Source organism: Periophthalmus magnuspinnatus, chromosome 17 (genome assembly GCF_009829125.3).
Source record: "Periophthalmus magnuspinnatus isolate fPerMag1 chromosome 17, fPerMag1.2.pri, whole genome shotgun sequence".
In the NCBI taxonomy this organism is placed as follows: domain Eukaryota; kingdom Metazoa; phylum Chordata; class Actinopteri; order Gobiiformes; family Gobiidae; genus Periophthalmus; species Periophthalmus magnuspinnatus.
The window spans coordinates 16666497-16689052 of record NC_047142.1 but is presented as its reverse complement, the minus strand read 5'-3'; the positions used below and the strand labels follow the sequence as shown (position 1 = coordinate 16689052).

The 22556-nt window shown below is 39.0% G+C and overlaps 1 protein-coding gene across 4 annotated transcripts in view; it reads left to right on the top strand.

The window, feature by feature from the left end:
* The window catches only part of ptprma (protein tyrosine phosphatase receptor type Ma), a 337914-nt gene that overhangs the window by 239463 nt on the left and 75895 nt on the right, over nucleotides 1-22556 (top strand). For all 4 annotated transcript variants that reach the window (XM_055228666.1, XM_055228668.1, XM_055228667.1 and 1 more), the window contains 4 exons: nucleotides 4958-5196; nucleotides 9527-9610; nucleotides 11762-11788; nucleotides 17065-17258. In XM_055228666.1, the coding sequence (XP_055084641.1) occupies nucleotides 4958-5196; nucleotides 9527-9610; nucleotides 11762-11788; nucleotides 17065-17258 (544 nt within the window). The remainder of the gene's footprint in view (nucleotides 1-4957; nucleotides 5197-9526; nucleotides 9611-11761; nucleotides 11789-17064; nucleotides 17259-22556) is intronic.

Genomic DNA, 22556 nt, shown 5'->3' with positions numbered 1-22556 from the left:
CTCCCTCCTCCTTGTAACGCATACATATTACACCGTAGCAAAATACGAGACAAGGCTGCCACTCCGCTCGCTAGTCTAATTGCAGATTAAAGACTGCGCTAGTGCGTCCGGCCGATGGAAATGTCACTACTTTGTCACTTTTTCCCTGAAGAATGGATTCGCGATTAACCTCACGTCGCGGCCCCGGGTGAAAATGAGTGTTTGGGTAGCAGCGGGCGCCGGTGTACCATATGGCACGAGACAGGATCCAAATTGAATAAACAGAAGAGATGTGCGAAAACAAAGCAGCGGGAGTGGCATCATTAGACAGCGGTCGTCCGTCTGAGCGATGCAATGATGGTACGGGCCGTGGGGTCGCTGCGGCACTAACAGAGTGGGCAGATCAGCGGGCAGACTGTCGTAGTTAATTCTTACACTGCTCAGATCCCCGAGGCGCCAAAGTACAGACATAAAACATGGGTATACACTGCAAAACAAGACAAAGAAAGGGTCGAGATCAGTTCAGATTACTTCTAGATTTCGCGTGTCCCCTTTATTTTAACACAATCTGATCGGAAAGAGCTGGCTTAGTTGGAACTACAACAGATGAGCTGATTTATGCTGTTAAACAAGTCTCTCACACATACAATTTCCATCACAAGCTAGCTACCATTAGCGAACAGTTTTTCAGTTAGTCATTCTCACCTTCTTGTTGAAAATCAAACACCTAAACATGACCAGGAACACTCGAATTGATCCCAGGCTCCTGAAAATTACTTGCTGAAGTTCGTTTAGTACGTTTTATCGAGTTTTCAGATCGTAAAACCTTTTTGACAGCGTTTGCTAATGTGTGCATTGTGTATCCATGGTAACTGCTGAACACCAGAGAGATACATGTACAACACCCCCAGCGTGATGTCACTGTTAAGTATCAAAACTCAAGATTAGAGATGGCGCAGTACGGGTTTTTCCATCGCCGATGTCAATACCGATATTATAATCCAAAGCAGCTGATGGCCAGTATGATAAAGTAAAAGTATAATAAGGAAAAATATTCTCAATAGAAATAATTTTTAGACATACACAGCCCTGTTTTACGACTAACCCATCACGGAGCAGTGTAATCTCATTTTATATTATATCTCATTTTATAAAAACGACATATTCTGAATTCAAATGAAGTCGTTTTACCTTATGCCTAAGTTCATTTTTTACAGTGCACTCTTGGAGCTCCCCGAGGCTCTCGAGCAAAGACATTAGACATAGAGATAACTACTGTATTTTGCATCTCAAGCTGTTTGCCATTGCTCCCTAATGCCCTGTCTGAGAGATGGATGTGGAACGCTTAGAGTGATCATGTCATTTGTTATTTTTCACAACGGGACTTTTCTCTTTAATCTGCTGGAGAGCGTCTGTAGGAGGGCAAAGATCGTGAACTGGTTTGCGTACATCAGAGGGACAACGCAGTATGACCGAGGTTAACGTTGACAATGCTAACCCATTACCAACCAAAGATCACGCACTTTGATTTGTCCTTGTCCGCTGAACTATTTGCCTGACCAGACAGTTATAGGGCGGCAGTTGTTCAGCTGATAGAGTGCACGTCCTTTGATCCGAAGGTTGGCGGTTCAAATCCCGCTCCCAACATAAACATCACTAGTAAAGCGTCTGTGTACAACGGTGTGGTTCCTTGATGTATGTTGCTTTGAGTGACTTGAAGGTAGAAAAGCACTGTCGTAAAGTAACCATTTACCAGTCCTTTCTACATTCGGATTTGTATCATATTGGACCATAGATCGTGACAAACCTCTGTCGTAGCTCGGCCTGTCATGATGATTACTATATTGATTTATCGTTCAATATATGAAGGCTGGAACTATATATTTTAGGCCTTAATATTTATCATGAGTACTTTTTCTTTGCAAAAGTGGGGAGATTTTAGATATTTTTGTTGTAATACTGTAAGATTTAAGCTGTAGAGGGGTGAATCGGTTCCTTTTATTGGTCAATTCTATTTATTTGTTACAGCTCATGACTTTGAATGATACCGTCTATTTAAAAATGGTTTACTGAAATTGTCTGGCTTTATTTAGATCTTAATCAATGGCATAAAGTAGTTTTAATATTATTGTTTATCGCAATATTTCTCTGTAGCGATATATATCGTGCTTTTAAATGTGTTATCGTGTCAGGTCTAGTCCTAGCGTGGGACGTTCCAATCACGACAGCTAATTTGTGTCCCGTGCCTCTCAAATGCGGAAGACATCTCCCCTCGAAAATTCAGAACAAAATATACAACTTTTTTTTTTATTTTTTTTTTTACCTGAGATAAATATGAGTTTAGTCTATTTTGTTCTATGTAGCCTCTAATCCCATTGACCATTGATTCTAGACCAGCTCTTCCATTACACATCCACTACTGAATCCTACTAAGGTTGCCAAAAGTATAGAAAATCAGATACTAATCGACTACACTACAACTAGTATCGAAACTATATGCTCATTTGAGCAAGTATCGATAGTAAAAAAGTCACATTCACAGGACAGAAATGAACAATTTTTGAGTAGCTTTAGAATGATCTTGAGCTGCATCAGAACAAGTATAAGACACATCGACCCACAGACCACTATGGAGCATACCGGGACGATTACATAGATTTTAGGTCACATGGTAATATAAAGCAAAGTACTATTATTTAATGTTGAAAATTACATTCTGCTGTTTATTATCATCGTTGTATCAGAATCTGTAGCTGTAGTGTGTTGTAGAAGTATTGAGTCTATTCCTTAGTATCAAAACCTGAAACGAGTTAAAGTCCTGATCATTTAAATTCTTCTTCACAATGAAATCCTGCTTTCTTTTTTTTGCATAACGATTACACCGTGTTTTGCTAAATCTACCCATGCCGTTTTTGCCTAATCTCTCAAACAGACAGGTATTAGCCTCACGTAGCCACATAAGAACATGACAAAAGGAGCTGCTCTAATTAAAAAGAGCATTGCACAGTTAAGCCTTTCCCAGTTTAATCTCATGCATAAGATTTAAAGGTGCTGCCCCTGATTTTTTGGACCGTCTCAAGAACGTGAAAAACAGAACTAGTTCATTTTAAATGGTTTGCTGTGGTCCAAAGTTATTCCCCATTCACCCTATATATTCCAAGCATAAAATACCTTTTCACAACTTTCAGAAACCACAGTGCACTTCTTGATTCTCAGACATTATAACACTTTACAATTGGATGCAGACAGTACATAGTGGATGTATTTTGACTTCAAGAACTTGTATATGTGAATATGCAGTATATCGATACTCGAGTAAGACGAATGTTACTCAAATACATGGTTAAATCAGGCACTGTCCCTTTAAAGAGGACGTATTTTACTTCTGCGGGGTATTAACTGCTAACACAAAACATATTTATATCACCATGTTACCCTTTATTGCCATTCTTTTTTGACGCTCTGAGTCTCCCATCCCATTGCTCTCCACTCTAAGTCACTCCCCCTTCAGAGCGCCATCACATTACGATCAGCATTCGTCCCGCTAATGGAATTTCTGCACATAGCATCAGGTTTGTCGGGTTGTTGTGTACAGTTTTGTATCACGGTTTTGTAAATTTATAGAGACTTAGGCTTGTGGGATGGTCTGAGAGAGATCCCTAAATTACTCAAATGTGCATGGATGACATATAAAAAACTCTTCAGGCATATTTTTTGATGAGGGAGCAATGTATACACTAGAAAGCTCCAAAAAAATATACTCCCTGTTTAATGTTATTTGATTGGACCCAAATTGTAGTTTGCCAGCTCCAACTGGGTCAACAAAAGCAGGTTGACTTTTCCAGTTCAGTGTAATTCTGCCACGGCTGGATCCTATGGCTAATTTTAAATCATCACAACCGCTGATGTAATTGGGTTACAGTGTCACACCTTTCCCATATTCACATTGAGTTGGATGGAGGCGCCTGGGTTAACATCCACAGCCCTAATATTAGCTTAAAATGCCCATAGCCCGCGGCATCAGTATGGTCTTATTACATTTATCCATGAGTCATGCCACAGCCACCTACTGTCCGATTGAATTTGGACACGTTTGTTATATCTCTTATTGCTTTTTATTTTGTTGTGTTCAGTCTGAAAAAAACCCCAATATAATAGTATGCAATAATAACCAGTGCAGTTTTGTTGTTTCCTTGGGCAAGACTCTTTATGTGTGGCTATAAAGTGTTTTTGTAGCCATATTTTTTGTCAATCTAGTCCAGAGCAGCTCCAATGCAGTATGCTTATTGATATTAAACAACTTACTAAACAGGGCCATTCACTTTCTGCTCAGAAGTGCAGAAATAATTGGCCTTTTCTCGTAATAGCATAGTGACACTTCACCGTAACAAGGAGCAGATTTTAATTTCAGCATTGACTCTTGTGAGCTTTTAGTCACGTTAGATCACCGTTAACCTCATCAAAAACATACCTGGAGTTGAGTTTTGTTTCGATCACACATGTTTGAGTAAGCCTTTATTATTAGTCTGTAGCTCCGAAGCTCAAAATGCTCTGCTCCACCTTGTGATGTCATCAGGTGGTAGTTTTAAAGTTTAGCCTCAACCACCAAGAAGCATAATGAGATTAAAAACAAAGGGGCAATTCTAGGGCTGAAATGACCCAAATGATGCTAATGAAGTTGTATAGAGTTTAAAAACCCACTGCAGTTCTTCCTGTATTACCACTTCATGACGTCACAAGGTGTTTTCAGTTTAAGAGAAGAACACAGCCTAAATATGCAGGATTTGAGTGTTAAACATGTGTGAATGAAACAAAACACAAATCCAGGTCTGTTTTTGATGAAGATACAACATTATGACATAGATCAGATGTTATCGTTATATAGACCCTTTAAAGCTCGTGTAGTGCCATTCTTCATATTGCGCCCCCTTTAAACGTACCTTGCCATCTGATTTCTAACTTTAAATTTTCTGTGAAGGAAACTGGCGAAGAAGCGTAAGGAGACCTTGAACAGCACGCGGCAGGAGATGACGGTGATGGTGAACTCCATGGACAAGAGCTACACGGAGCAGGGCACCAGCTGTGACGAGGCCCTCTCCTTCATGGACACCCACGCTTCCCACAGCCTCAACACGAGCCACAGTCTGAACGCCCGCAGCGAGGGGGCACTCACGCTCAACACACGCAGCGAATGTGCACTCACGCTCAACGGAAGAGGTAACACAGCTGACTTTTCAAACTGAGAGGGCAAAAGAACAGCTTAAAACACAGGGTGAGGCTTAAAGGTAGGGCTGGGCGATGTGGAGGGAAAAATTTATCAAAATCTTTTTCCTCATATTGACCGATCTCGATTTTTGATTTTATTTTATTTAGTCTTTTTAAAAACCAAATTAAAAAGGCTTTTAGTTTGGTGTCTGTTCCAAACCACATACTTGTACTCACAGAGGATTGGCAGTGGACCTCTCGATTGAAAAACTCCACCCAACTCCACCCATATCATGACGATTAGATATGATTGATGATTTAGTCTCTTGATCCTTCGATTAGTTGCTCAGCTCTACTTAAAGGTGCACTATGTAATTATTGGTGGTCCACCACCTGCTTGACTCTAAGGAGATGTTTTTTGTTTTGTCTAAAATTTTCCACTGCAAGGCATTAAACTTGTCTTGTCAAATTTGTGGAAAGCATGTAAGAATGCAAGTTGCAAGGCCATTTTAGGCAACAAAAACACATGCAATTGCATAAATATAACATAGATATGTGTAAAGTGACCGTCTGTTTACCCCACCTGGCCTTTGTTCAGGTGCACTTGTGCTTTCTGCTCTTCTTCTGTCAGGCCGAAGTAGCACACCATCAGACAGCAGTAACACTGATAGCATCTAGTGGTGGTATTGAGAATACAACAGTGGCAGGTGTGCCACTAATTACAAATGGTAGTTTTAATGCCATAATTTGGAACATTCCAAGAAAACCAATAACACTGGAACCTCCATCAGAAAAGTTGCACAGTGCACCTTTAATAAAGTCGTATCTTTGGTAGTTTTTCGCTCAAATAACCTCACAATTACCTCTCTTTGTAACTTTACTTCACGTCTAACTTTAGATTGTTCATTCAACTTTTCACAACCAACAGATTAAGAATTACAATTAGAAAGAACTTTTATATATTTGATATATAAATGTGATCTTCAAAGGCTGCAACTTCAAAAGACTTAATTTATCTGTGTTTTATATTTAACTTCTCTAATGATTTTAAATGATCTAAACATGCTCAGACCTGACCTGCATAAGTGCACCATCACAGCACAGGCCTTATAAAGGAGAAAGAGTCAATAATAAATACTGTTTAAGCCTAAGGGTTCTTGCTTTTGGATCTATAAACACACATTTTACAATCTCTACAACTGTCCTCATATCTGGAGAGTAAACTCTGGGTTTAACCCAAAAACTCAGTTTATACCAGATAAGGATTTTGACTGTGAGTATGTAGTTTTAATTCATCAACTCAAAACTGAATTTGGACTAAAAATAGTTGTTTTGTGCTTAAAATATTTAAATGTGCACTATGTAACTTGTCTCCATGGAGATACCATTGTTTTGACTAGAATGTTCTGCTGTATGATGTTACATTTTTTTAAACTTGCACAAGATGTCAAGATGTTTCAGTTGCTAAAAAAGATGCCTTGAATTGTGAAACTTTTTAGACAAAGTAATAATATCTTCATGGAGACAAGTCGGTGGCACAAGTAACTAATAAAGAAGTAACTAATAACTATTGGAGTAAAACATCATTATACAATTGTCCCACCTACTTAAAACTACAAGGCATTTCTCTGAGTTTCAGAGGGCCTATATTGCACTATTTTCTGATCATGTTATATTTCCTATAATCCCTAGAGTTGTGTTTTGTTTCATTCACACATGTTTAACACACCAAATCCCACATATTTAGGTTTAGACTCATGTGGTAATACAGGAAGTGCTCCACTGTGATCTCTACTATCTCTACTGAACAAAAGGTAAAAAGGTCCCTGTTAACTTGAAAACTACCACTTCGTGACATCACAGGGTGGAACAAAATGTTTAGAACTTGGGGAATGTAGACAGACTAATAATAAAGGATTACGCAAACATGTGTGAATGAAACAAAGCACAACTCCAGGTGTGTTTTTGCAGAGGTAACAACATTATAATATGGTTTAAAGCTCACAAGAATCCATTTTGTGTAATATAGAACTTTAACACAGTCACGATTGCTTCATTCTAACCTGTCCCCACCTAATCCCTAGCGTGATATTGACTGCCATATAAGGTCAGCATCCTGTGAGAGCTTATTCGCCTAAACAGACTGACTTTAATAGACTAGGGCGAGGAGTAATGGATTTAGATCATTGTGTTGACAGACTGCGGCAGATTTGAACAACCACACTGACAGACAGTTAACCAAGGTCAAGTCATCTCTGGTCCCCTCTCCAGCCGGGCGCAGATAGGCAGACTGCAGCGTCGCCGAGGAAATCTGATGGTTTTAACCGGAATTATACCAGGTCAAACCCAATGGGACAGACAGAGGGGCGCTGTCCATCACCCGGAGATTAAGATTAAAGAAATTAGTAGATTATCACAACAATGGATTCTTGTAAATTTAGATTTCTGTTATACAACCTTTTGAGGACTTTTAACCGTTCAAAAGATAATATTTTGTTTTGGATTGTTAATCACTATGGCAACGGTCCTCATTTTGCATTATTCTGAAACGCATGGATAGGAAGATGTTGGGAAACAATATTAGCTAAAAGTGTTGCGGTGTTGTGTTTTTGCAATGTGTTTAAAGCGAACATTAACCAAACTTTGTGCCTAAAAATGCACAATGTAATTTTCCTATGAGTCCGCCACCTGGTTGTTTCCACGGATATGTTATTGCTTTGCCTGAAAAGTTCCACAGTATGGCATATGTCTGTCTTGCGGTTATCCAATTACAGTTTTTGTATTGCTCAAAATTCTCTCGAACAACTTGCATTCTTACTGTGAATGGGCTCGCCTCTCCACAAACCTGACCTGTAACTTTTATGATGTCATCTGCCTGTCTCCATGGAGCTAAATAAATGCAATGTCATACTGTGGGACATTCAAGGCACGTGATAAACCGTCTCTGAGAATTGTTACATAGTACGACTTTAAACAAGAAGGTTTTGGTGTATGATAACTGTATAGTACCAGTGAGAGTAAAAAAAAAACACAAAAATGTAGGTAATGATATTCGCTACTTAAAGCTTCCCTATGTAACTTGTTTCTAAGTTACTGGTGGAGAGTACACCTTTTGCTTGGCTCCATAGGGATATTACTGTGTTGCTTGACCTGAAATTGTCACCCATCTCTCTGTAACTGCTGCAGTGAACCTCTCATTTTGGTCTTAAAATATTCATATTAAGACGCGCTACATGATACTGGTGTTTTCATCTCGCCATTTTGTCCGTGAATAAAGTGCTAAACATTAATAACAGTCATATCGGGCGCCTTCTTTCCCCGAGGTCGCTCCCACTAGAGTTGGCAACAGGCTGGATTGACAGTGTTGCTCAGCTCCCCACTAGAGCCACTCTGGGGGCGGGAAGGGGTGTTACCTTCAGCCGCCTCACTCCAGATTGGCTCTTTGGTTGCTATGATACTCATGTTTGGAATTCCAAATGTAGAACTCATCTCCAAATTGGCCCCGATAACTGCTCTAGCCTCGATGAGCTTCATTAGACTGGAGCTGAACGTTATGGCTGACGTCACACTCACTTAGTCCACTTCTTTATACAGTCTGTGGCAGGTCAAACTCAAATTCACAGTTGGCCAATCTCAATATTTATTGAAAAATTTATTGCACCTTATATCTAATGTGAGCTTTTCATAAGGAAACAAACTTTAGTTTTGCTTAAATATAAACAATTCAACAATTCAAACTTGATTTTAGCAGAGAAAATAAATTTGAATTAAAAGGCACACCAGTAGTATTCATTTCTTATTTTAATAAATAAAATAAATGATGTATCTCTCCGTAGTAATTAATTTTAATTCTGAGGTGACTACTAGCTTGGTTGCTAATGAGTCAACAGAAAAGGAGGGGCACTTGCCGGTCTCGAGTACACGCCAGGGTACTAGCAAAGCATTCTGGGATTTGTAATGTTAGTGGTGCATGCACTATATACTGGTGGGCCAGCTCTAATGCACATTTGATATGATCTCACGGGCCAGGTATAATTACACCACGGGCGAGATTTGGCCCCCAGGCCTGAGTTTGACATATGTGGTGACATTTTAACATCCCTGGGTCAAATTACATGTTTTTCAGTGTATTTTTGAGCAATAAACCCACCTGTAATTGGATATAAAAAAGATGTACAAGTTTAATGCCATTCTGTGCCTTTTTTCTGTTTTAGTTGATTAACTGTTGGTATCAGATATTGCTTGGATATTAAGATGTCTAGCTACAGATTAATGATTGCCTTGTGCTCCAGTGAACACAGCAGATCAGTGATATGTTGTATTGATCTGTGTCCATCTGCAGCAGCGGGCTCGTCTCCCTCCTCCTTCACTCTGCCCAAAGCCAATACCCTGAGCTCCTCCATGCCCTCGGGCTCCTACTACCCAGGTAAGCCCCATGTCTGTGTCTCTATGGAGATATGTGTCAACCAGAGAGGTACAAGCATCTAAAGATATTATTGTAAGAAGAATTATTCTGGCCTAATAGTAAACAGTAAATATAGAGCTACAAAACTAATGAAAACATGGTATTCAGATTTGGTCATTTTAAATAGATATTAATGTATATTAGTTTAGGGTTAAAACCAGGACTAGTTAGGGTCTTAAGGACTATGGATCCAAACAAGAATTAATCTAGGACTAAGTGGCAGATTGTCGCTGTGTAAACTACAATAACAACAAGTAGTACCAGTTTTACAGAGACTGAACAAGAAATTACAATTATATAAACTAGGACTAAATCAGAACTAAGCCTAGCCTTAACCAGGTAGGGCTAAACCAAAAAGGGCTAAACCTGGACTGAACTGGGACTAATCCAGAGCTAAACTGTGACTAAACCAGGACCCAGCCAGGACTAAACCAGGACTAAACTGGGACAAAATAAACTATTACCAGAAACAGAACACATTTGGTTCTTAATTATTAATTATTGGCCACAATATGAGAACCATTACCTAAAATGCAGTATTCAGTGAGATTTAACTTCATATTAGTTTTTCTTATCATAAGAACAAATGTGTAATACTCATACTGCTTTTCACTCTAAATTGAAATATTGACACAATATAAAATGTCTTGTACTCTAATAATCATAAGATGGACTAAATGTGTGCTTTGTGCTTTAACAGTTGGAAAGAAATGGAGAGGTTCATTTGCAGCAGCTTTTATGTGCTGCTATAACTACTATATTTTTGTAATGATGAAATTTGAATGTTTTGGTGTGCGACTAACATTTTCCAAATTATCTTTGTAATTGCATGTCTGGTGTAATCAGATCACAGCTCATTGATTAGATGGAGAAAAGGGGTAACCCGATCTCTAATCTACTATGCTAACTGAATGATGCCGTTTTACTGGAAGTTTCCTGTTGTGAATGTATCATTGGAATATTACAGCCTGGTCAGCTCTTCTACAGCGCTGTCATAGTAATTAACAATTTAATGAAAAATATTATACCTTCTCAATAGTAAATAGCAGCAATGTTAAGTTATTTAACACTAACACGATCATAAGTGTGACAGAAAGTGTTAGGGCTGAGGTAGGCAGTGACCGGCAGTTAGTGACCTTTACACACTGGTAGTCCAATGTAGTGAGAGATTATTACTACGTTACTTACACATTTGATACAATGTGTGCTTAAACATGCTTTTGTCTCTTGTTTGAATAAGGAACAAAAATAAAGCTAGAAATGTTTTCCAGTAAGGCGATGAATTCAACTACATATGAATGCAACAAGATACTAATCAATAAGTTGACACTCGGGGTTAAATATTTCAACATTCAAACAATCAGATAATCTAAATATTTCACAAACCAAACTAGGACTAAAAAACAGGACTAAACCTGCTCTAAGATGGAACTAAACCAGTATGAAATCAGTATTTATCAGGTAGAAGTGGATTCAATGTGGTCTGAAACTGGACTAATGCAGGGCTAAAACTGGAATCAAACTAGGCACAAAATGTTTATAATCCAGGTCTAAAGTAAGACTAAACCAGGACTATACCATGACTATGCCCTCTTTATAGTTGTGATTGGCTTGGTTTACTTGGGAAGGGATCTGAACTGAACTAAACCAGGACTAGACCAGAACTGTAGACCAAGCTAATATAGGAATGCGCCGATTAAGCTTTTTCAGTTTTAATACTGATAGTGATACTTTGGCACGAAGTATCTGCTGATAACCAAGATCAACTGATGTGCTCAACCATCGTTTCTCTCAAAACACTCTTAGCTTATTACAAAATCAATCTGGCTATGTTATGTAACTGTTACTTCCTACCTGTGTGGTTCAGTAGTTACCTGCAAGTAACTACTGAACCACTTGTATAAATAAATGACATGTCCTAGGCATACATTAGTACGAATTCATAGTAATTAATACCAGATCCAGCAAATTTTTCTGGATCGGCATGATATTTGCTGCCATCGGCACATCCCTTGGCTAATAAAATGTTTTCATGTTCTTTGTGTTTGACTAACTATATGTGACTAATTGTATTTCTTTGCTACGACTTTCTCTCTCTTTTGGTCTGAGCAGATCCATTTGTGCCAACTGCTATTTTAGGTGAGACACACATCCTTTTATATCTGCTGTTAATTCTTTCTTTAAACAGTTTTAGTACATGCCAATGATATAAGACAAGGACAAACCTGTCAAGTAAGAATTTCAGTTCCCATCTTTCATTTATTTATTTTTGTTGGCTCTTTCTACTAAAAATGGCTTCCTCACCTTCATACCTGCCTGCTGCTTCTCTGGCCCTACGTCCTCCTCTTCCTCCTCTGTACCCCTTTGTCCCACCCCCTTTGTCCCAACCCCCTTACCCCTTCCCGTCCAATCAGGGGCTGTCCCGGGCTGAGGCTGACTTCTTCACTCATCCCCATGTGCATTGCGTGTTGTGTGATGTCATGTGTTATAACCTCTTTCATTGGATGCAGAGGAGAGCTGGGGACGGGCACTGAGGGGGCAGCCCGACCTCGCGATCACACAAGCCCAAACCCGCTAAGGACTCCCAAAAATACATAGATTTAAGTGCTGCAATGTGACATCAGTAACGTATTAAAACGCCCCTAAGTTACTGGACTTATGGTAATGGCCGTGTATGATTGACAGTGCCTCTTTGGGTCCTACTATACAACTAGAGATTGCAGACCTCCATCAAGACATTAAGATATATCGGAATAGTGATTCATTGCATCATCACAGATTCCATTTGGAGTTATATTAATATAAAGTGTACCATCTTCCAGTGATGTTAAAATGCTCTTGTAAATAGATATTTTAATGCATGTGAGGATAGTCTCTTGTATGAGTAAGTTTTATTGCCATTTCCAGTGACACATTTGTGATCTAGGAACTTGCTTCAGCGTTACAGTGCAATGTTAAAGTAATATAAACCATGATAAAATAAAAAAATAAGGGCATGCATTAAAGTAAGGTAAATAAAAACAGACGTTGATATGCAAATACAAAACATACAGTATCGAACAAAGCACCAAAACGTGTATGCCGCCATCTTGGATCCTCCATAGGACTGTCAAAGAACCCAGAAACTATGGTAAAGGGACTAAGCTAGTTTTAAAATCACGTATTGCACCATTTAGACCCACCAATTTCAACCTACTGGTGTGTGAATGAAAAACATAAGTCGACTGATCATATAACTCTATGCATTGTTCTATAGCTTGCTTTATTACAACGTAGCTCTCTTATGTTACGTCCTAATTCCTCCCATCTTAAGTGTGCTGCCCTCACATCCCGCTCCTCTCTCCTCACTTACACATTAACCCCCTCCCTCCCCCTTCCAAAACAACAACAGCCTTTTCTAATATTCTTTTTAATGTAGCTCCCCGCGCCTTTGGCCACTAACGACCTACTTCATATTGTTTTGGTAGTATCGCTGTAGACAATGTTTATCTACGCAGTTGAAGCGATAAAACAGACTTCTAAAACACATTTTGCTCTCCTTTTAATTATTACCGGCCTTTGTAATGCTTCCACACCAACCTTAAGTCATTTTCTGTCTCTTACTAGAGTTACTAAGTGGGACATACGAACCCGACGATTGAATATTCAAGTTAATGTGATGACCGTTTTTCTTTGGCTGAATTTTTAACGACGGCAAAGCTTTTTGTAATTTTTTTTTTTTTCCCCTCCACTTTAACGCAACTCAAAACAACATCTTTCATCACTAGCGTCACAGCTGTGGACTACAGTAGCGCCACGCGTAACGAGCCGTGAAACAATTATGCTGACGTTACATCATGGAGGTGGTTAGTGACAGTCACAGCTGAGGTCAAATCTGATTGAAACTTGCTAAATTTTTTTTTGTAATTTTAGTCAAGAAAATCAGCCAAATTGTCTAATTCCAATTAAAACCAAATTATAATTAAAATTTCACCATTATTTCTCCCTGAAATCCATAACCTTCTTGTTCCGTTTTTAATTTTGTCTTGCACTGTTGAAATCCCCCATCCATCCACTCAGCATCCCCCTCTTTGACTATTAGGCTACTACTATTACCATCATTAGCCTTAGCCAGTTTAATGGAGGCATGTGATCTTGCCTTTATATAACTTTTTCAACAAAATCTTGACGAGGTATTCATGCTGTATTGTTCTGCTTATCCCCTCTCCTCCTCTCTCTTTCTCTCTCTTTCTCTCTCCTCTTCCTCCCTATCTCTCTCTTTCTCCACACACACAACCGCTATTGTGCTAACTAAAAAGTTCCCATTAATGGTAAGTTCTCCCAACTTGGGCGATTGGGTTGGGGGAAGGAGGTGGTTTTTATGTCAAGTCAGAAGGTTTTTTTTTCTTCAAAATAGAACTTCTGCATCATACGTCACAAGACATTCTATCCATTTCTTTGCATGACGTCTTAGCATCTCCACTATTTACCACCCTTATCGCGCTCCGCCACCAAGCTAGCACAGCCTAGCATGGTCAAAGCTACAGCGCCCACACCCCCCCTCCATTGCCGCATCCGTGCATCCCTCCCCAGTCCCTTCCATCTGTGCTCCTATTGGGTTTGTTTTTAATTTTTCGTATGTTTTTTTGCGACGCTGCTAGCTTGCCGCTACATGTCCACCCAGTGTCCGATCATGCACTTTTTCTCTCTCTCTCTCTCTCTCTCTCCTCCTCTTCCTCTCATCTCCTGCCATGTTGTTTTGGGCATATTCCATTGTGCGCTAAGCATCTGCGCCTGGTGTCTGCCACTGACTGGATTAAAGCGTAGAGAGCATAGAAATGACTAGAACAGGCCCGCTCTCCACATATGGGCTCGCGGTCCAGATAACATAACAGGCTGCCAGGAAAAACAAGAATAATATTGTTGTATTTTTGTAGCGTGTGGATTTGGACAACCGCGACGTGCTGGTTCTCCCAATGTGGGGTCACGAAAGGTTATTTATAAGTCACCTGAGCTGCCCTTAAGCTTGTTTTGAAATAGCGATAGTATTTAAAATGGATTTAATTGGACAAAACTGATGTTTAAAGCCGTAGTATGTAACTTTTTGGCCATTTTTTTCACTATGGATGTGTTTTATTGCACTGAAAAACACATAGAAAAACATGCATCCTTACTCTGAGTGGGCTTGCGTCTCCACAAACCTGACTCTTAATTGGACTCCTGCTTTATTTTTCCATGGAATAATGCAGGTGACGACTGCCTCCAGAAAGTTACATACTACCACTTTAAGGTTGATTGGCTAAGTGAAAGTAATCCCGATAAAGCCCTATAATTGTTGTTTTTTGTTTTTTTTTCTTGTTTTTTTACTTCTATACTTTGACACAGAATATTTTGAAATTATTTTAAAATTATTGAATGTTTTTAATTAGTTATAGCAGTAGTGGTAATGTTGTGTTTGTCAAGGTGCAAAACAACAAGTAAAATTCATTCAGTAATTTGTTTTATTGTTATTATTTTTTCAATCAAATCAAAGTTGTTTCATTTTGTACTGAATCAACTTTTATCCATAGAATTTTAATTTAAAAGGCTCATATTATGCTATTTCCTGATCTATGTCATAATGTTTTCTCATCAAAAACATACCTGGAGTTGTGTTTTGTTTCATTCACACGTTTAACACACAAACCCTGTATATTTAGGTTGAGTTCTTCTCTCAAAAAGAAAGCACTCTGTTCCACCTTGTGATGTCATGCGGTGATACAGGAAGTCCTTCACTTGAATCATTTGGATAATTTCAGCCCTGGAATTGCCAGTCTACTGAACAAAAGATAAAATATAGCTGTTGAAAGTTGAAAACTACCACTTCATGACATCACAAGGTGGAACAGAGCATTTGGAGCTTTGGAGATATCGACAGACTAATAATAAAGGGTTACTCAAACATGTGTGAATGAAACAAAACACAACTCTGGGTATGTTTTGGAGGAGGTAACAACAACATTATAACATGACTTAAACCGCACAAGAGTCAATCTGTGTAACATACGCCCTTTAAATGACCGATTTCCTAAAGTGGCGCCAAATCCTCCACTTATTATGAACGATTTCTCTGAGAGTTTTAACCAGCCTTTTGTCATTTGTTGAGTCCTGATCATTTCATTTACCGAACCCAGACACATTTAACTCTCCCGAATCCGTTTACGTCCCAAAATGTAACCAAAACGGATTAAACAGTCCACATAAGTGAGTGTCGGTCGTGTGTTTTGCAGCCGTACACTGGGACAGATGGAGAAGACCTCACCACATGATTCATCCTCTTACTCAGTGCTGTTGTGTTGCTGTGTCCATCCATTGCACCAGTGTTTATCAATCTGGAGTGGTGATATAATGCCCAACACTGAACAGCCATCTGCTAACGGACTATACAACAGAAGTCAGATAAATGTGGACTTTTACAAGACTTATTTTATACGTTACAAGCATTATGTCACCACTCGCTGTACACACTCGCAGACGGGGGTAGCAAATTACTTTTACTGGAGTTATACTTTTTAAAATTGGTTCATCTAAGAATACTTTTATCATAGATTTGTAGTAGTAGTACGTGTAATGGTTTTGGCTACTTAATCTGTCTCAGTCAGCTATAATGGTATAACAGGTTTGTGCCCCATTATGAACCTTTAAACACAAAAAATTCTGATGAGCATCTTGTCAAATTTTGTACAATATTTAATTTTAATATTTCAGGTATATAAATTGTATATAATCATTTACAACAATTTATTCATTACATATTTCAATAAAATTTTTACCAGCTCTCGATAGAGTTACAGCTAGAACAACAATATAATGAAGTAATGTGAAATAAAATATGGATCTTTAACTTCTTCTTGACTAATATATTGAAGAAAGGCGAGTTTATTTGTTGTTTGTGCTTTACAGAACAAGATAAACGCTTTAAAGAAGACCTATTGTGCTTATATAGTTACAGTCTATGACACCCATGGATCATTGTGTAATAATTTGGACATTTTAAATTGCAATATTTGTCTAAAATGACTTGATAAAAGAAACAAATCCGCTGGTTCGTGCATTAGAAAACGGCGCTGTCCAATGGCAGCTGGTATGTCAGTAAAAAAGGGGAGTTGATCAGAGCGCTGATGTCGTTGAGAGGATAAATGAGAAGGGAAACAACTATAACATAGTTTAAAAAGTCGATTTTGCATAATGGGTCCGCTTTAAATCGCAGCACAACCAAACGAAACCGATGTAATCATTATCAAATTAACTCCAAAAGAGAAGAGTGCAGATCCTTTCATCGTTTGCACATCTGAGTATCTCGCACCCCCCTCTGTGTTCCACCTGCATCTCCATCTCTCTCTCCCCCTGTGTCCATTTTGACCTGGCTTGGCCCTTCTCGTCTCCATGTCCCCCAGATGAGAGCCAGAACATGGGCAGTGACACGAGCAGCCTGGTGCAGCCACACAGTCACTCTCTGCGGAAGCGAGACGCGGCCGACGTGCCCTACCAGACCGCCCAGCTCCACCCCGCCATACGAGTGGCCGATCTGCTGCAACACATCACCCAGATGAAGTGCTCCGAGGGCTACGGCTTCAAGGAGGAGTACGAGGTAAGACGCACAATCAAGTATGTTTATGTATTGGCTGTTTTTACTGGATGTGGTCATGAAGGAGGAGCCAGTGGATCAACTTTACTATTCGGGATTTGAGTCCACAGGTTTCAGAATGAAGAAAAATGAGCATGTTTAAATTATCTTTTGAATGGTGAAATGTGGCATATAACAGGAAGTTTAAAGGGCCCATGTTAGGCTTTATGTTAGAATGTTTTTCCCTCATCAAAAACATGCCAGAGTTGTGTTTTGTTTCATTCACACATGTTATTTAGGCTGAGTTCTCCTCTCAAACGGAAAACGCTCTGTTCCACCTTGTGATGTCATGTCGTAATACAGGAAGTGCTCCACTGTGTTTTTAAACTCCATGCACCTTCACTAGAATCATTTGGATAATTTCAGCCCTGGAATTGCTGATTTCTACTAAACTAAAAGGCAAATGATAACTGTTAAAACTACTATTTCATGACATCACAAGGTGTAACAGAGCATTTTGAGCTTCGGAGATGTAGACAGACTAATAATGCAAAGATGTGTGAATGAAACAAAACACAACTCTAGGTATGTTTTTAATGAGGTAACAACATTATAACATGGCTTAAAGCTCACAAGAGTCAAGTTCAGGTAATAAAGGATCTTTAAACCCAATTAATAGGCAAAATCTTTATTTATTTCCTTTTTTTTAATTTAAATTTGTTACATAGCAATACCTGGAAAAACTAATTCTTATGTAAATACTTCCTTATCTCATTCCCAACTCCCGTGCACTCACAATGATATGTCCCATTGTGGTGTTCCTTTTATTAAAAACAGTACTTCTGGACCAATATGGCACCACCTAAGAGTAAAATAAACTGGCTGAGTGGTTAGCACAGCTCAGCTCACAGTCCTGGTTCGACTCCCTTGTTCACCTGGGTTTTTCTGTGCAACATCTGCATGTTCTCCTCACGTCTGCGCGGGTTTCCTCCAGTTCGTCCGTTCGACCCATCAACCCAAAACATGCACAATAAGTACAATCCTCCAGCTAAGGTAATCCTGACCAACACTAGCTCAAGATCTGGAGATGTCTTACACATTTAAAGCTTATACATTCTCAAATAACCCCAGACCAGGTAAAAACAACATCATTTCTGTTTAAAACACCACCAAGTTGACACAATACAGCCCACAGACCGGTTACAACCCCTCTGAGGATAAAAAGTCTAGATTCCAGTCTTGACTAAGCCTTATAATGTACGACCCTCCACTCCTCTTCCTCTCTTCTTCCTCTTTCTCTCCTCTCCTCCTCTCTTTTGCCGACCGTAGCACAATTGTTATGTTCCTCCAGATGCACTTTTACGATAAATAGTTGATGCGTTTGGTCTTTGTGTGTTTACAGCTTTTGTTGCTCATCTGTTCTCTGTTGTCTGCTGTCACTTTGCACTTTGTGTTGGTTTTGTGCTGTATCTGTGTTGAATGGACTCTACAATGGCCTTCACGCGTCTAGGTCTGTCACGATAATTACTATATCGATCGTTCAGTGTATGTTAGATGGAACAGTCCCTTTTTAATGCAATTTTTTATTTTTTTTTTATTTGTTGCTTATGTTTTGGCAATATGAGAAGCTGTAGATGAGCTGGAGAAGGATGAATTAATAATACAGACGCAAACTAAGTACTAAGGCGTTACTTATCTATTGCAGCTCATGTTTTTTGTTTTTTTTTATATCAACAACATACTGCTTAACAGTATATTTTAGAGTAGTTTTTGTGGTTTATTGGGTTATTGTGTCAATGGTGCATAATTTGGTTTCAATATTATTTTTTATTGTCTATATGTATTTAACGTATTTATCTAGTTCATCTCAATACTACTACTACCACTAATAATAATAATAATCCAGATGTCTTTCCCATCAGATCTAAACCTGGAGTATATCAGGTCTAAAAGAAAACTTAATCCATGGTTTACTCATTTAGTCATTTTAGACCTGGTTAAGATGGTTAGCCCAAAGGAGAGGCAAAAATAGTCATAGATGTGTCTCTAAATACAACTTAAATACAAATCCTTGATTAAGAGTTTTGAAAAAATGTTAACATTTTTTTTCCAACTTTGGCAGTTCTTGAGATTTCAAATTTTGCTTCCTGGTTGAAAATCATGACATCACTCTAAGGAATTTCATAACCGATATCTGGCAACCATGTCGTACACTGAGCCCAAACTTCTCTAATGTGCACAGAAATGATTATTTCACAAATAAAAATGTTATTGTACAACCAAATAAATGAAACAAATTTGAGAATCACATACACTTTAAAGTAGACCTATTATGCAGAATCGAATTTTAACTGCTTTTAGCCATATTTGTTTTCCCTTCCCATTTACCCTCTCCAAGTTGTATTTGAAGTGATTTGTGCATGTTTGCGCAATCTTTACTCACTTATTTTAAAGATGCCATTTTGCCTCAACCCCCGTTTTCACTGCCACGAGTACACAGCCACTACACTAATTACTTTGTCTGTTTTTAATTTTTTTTTTTTAAATCTTTGATATGCGTTTGATTCTACAGTGTTTGGTACAAATGGAGGTAAAAAAACACTATTCACTTTTTTTTTTTTTTTTTTTTTTCCATTAGTGCCAATAATAACACAATCCACTGTATTCCCCCTGTACACCCACTGCCTATGGCTTTGATTAGGCCCCTCTCTCTGTAACACTGAGACCACCACAACAGCCCTGGCCCAGCAGATCTCCCCCCTCCTCTGCCTCATTAGCCCAGGACTCTGACTGCTCTGGCGCTGGTCCAGTCCCCCTCACTGGTCCCTCGGTCCCCACACAGCGGCCCGGCCCCAGCTGGCGGCCATGTTGGAACAGCGTGGCGTCAAATACACACTAATAATGGCTGTTGTTAAATATGAATCGTAGTGAAAGGTGCCGCTTGTTTTGGCGGAGTTTGAAATCGCAGCCTCAAATTCTCCAAGGAAGCACCAGACAGAACTGGACTAAATGAGGAGTCTAGCTTCTACTAGTGCTACTACCAACTATGACTGGTACTTTTACTTGATATATACTTCTATTCATACCAATAAATCAAGTCAAATTTAAAAATGCCAAAATACCGAACCACAATACTAAACAAAATCCTGTTATTTTTACTTCTGCTTCTAATACTGTTGCTGCTAATATAACTACTACTACTGCTTCTGCTACTGCTACAACTCCTACTATTACTACTACTACTGCTGCTACTAGTACTATTACTACTGCTGCTACTACTGCCTCTGCTGCTGCTGCTGCTACTGCTGCTACTACTACTACTACTACTACTACTACTAGACAAGGCAAGATAAGTTGATTTGTAGAGCACAGTTTGTACAGTAATTCAAAGTACTTTTAGATGCATTGAAATCATAATGCAAACTGAAATTATACTAGTACTAAGAAATGCGAGTACAACTACTACTATTACTACCACAACTAGTAGTACATCTGGTATTACTTTTGCTTGTACTGCTAATATTAAGTTTAGTTTTGAGGGTAATATGCTAATACACTGAGTTTTTGGACCATACACTACTACTACCACACAAGTACTACTCATTTAACTACTACAACTTCTATTATAAGGTCTTCGAATATAGCGCCACAAATAACAGTAAACTTCCACGTCTTGCTACTTCTTCTCGATGCCGGCATTAATCAGTTAAAAGTGGCTCAAATGTAGACGTATCTACAGTGGATGGAGTAACGAGCTCTGGCAAAGCCCATGTAATCAATACAAATTAAGACATATGCAAATGCACGGTCTTAACGCTAATGAATGAAACTGTCAAGAGAGATGCTACTCGTCATCTGTCCGAAGGCTCGGCCAAGCAAACTTCTCAAACGTGGATGCATCGCCGTTCAGATGGTCGCTGTAATTGATTTTTGTAGTTCTCGTGCAAATATTTGTACCTTCTTGCTTGTTTAACTGGTAAATGAAACACACTAAGCTTTAAAGAAGACATTGTGCTTTTGTTTGTTATATAGTTAGGCCAATCGATAACATCTGTGGATCATTATGTTATACTTTGGACATTTTAAATTGCAATATTGATCTAAAACGATGTAATAAAAGAAACACTGGCTTTCGGGCAGTATAAATATTACTCAAACATGCGTGAATCCCTCTAAATACAACTTCGAGAGGCTAAATATGAAGGGGAAACTACTATGACATGGTTAAAAGCTCTAAAATGTTGATTTTGCATAACCGGTCCACTTTAACATCTCAAGTTATGTCTTCTTTCACTCATTAGCTCCCCTCCCTCTATCTCTCCTCTCTTCACTGTTCAATAATGCATCCTCCCTGTGCACTTACCCTGCGATCCTTTTGGGGGCAGCGGTCCCGTCAGGCGCCCTCTTCAGGTCTCTCCATTATGAGTACAGGTGTTTGGGGTGCACAAGCTTAGACCCGTCCAGTCAATCAAAAGTGAGAGAGGGGGGATAAATGTCACCAGTGCCGCGAAGAGCCACCTCGCTGTCCTCTGCCTGTCTGTCTGCTGAGTAGGGACTAGCAGCAAATACACATCCAATTTGCCCTTAGAAAAATGACAGCAAAGTGATTCATACAAGGGTTTGTGGTGTCATTTATGTTTGGTTTTTCTGCAAAAATGTGAATGTGATTAATTAAAAAGCAGTTGGTTAATGCTAGTCTGCTTCTGACTGTTTTGTTATTTGAGAGGGTTTAACAGCTATAATCGGTTCATCTGTTGTAGTTCCAGCTACCTCAGTTCTTTATTGTCAGGACTAACCCAGGACTAACCCAGGACTAACCCAGGACTAACCCAGGACTAACCCAGGACTAACCCAGGACTAACCCAGGACTAACCCAGGACTAACCCAGGCCCAATCCAGGACTAACCCAGGCCCAAACACAATACAAAACACAATACAGAACACAGGACTGAACCAGGACTGAACTGGGACTTAACCAGGTCTAAACCAGGTTCAAACCATGTCTAAACTGTGTCTAAACCAGGGCTAAGCCAGGTATAAAAACCGGGCTTAGTCCTGGTTTAGACATGTTAAGTCACTGACAGTATTACTTCATATACAGTACTTTTCTTCTCTAAAAGGTAGTATTGCGGTATTCTATAGGCTGTGTGCCTCAGAACTTTTTAAACGAGAAAGTGTGCAATGACTCTAAAAAGGTTCAAAAAACAGAAAACTAAATTATTATGTTTATATTATTATTATTATATATAATTAAATCTTAGCCTATCCTGTTGGATAAATGAATGAATATGGAACTAAACATTAAATCCACTTTTTCCTACT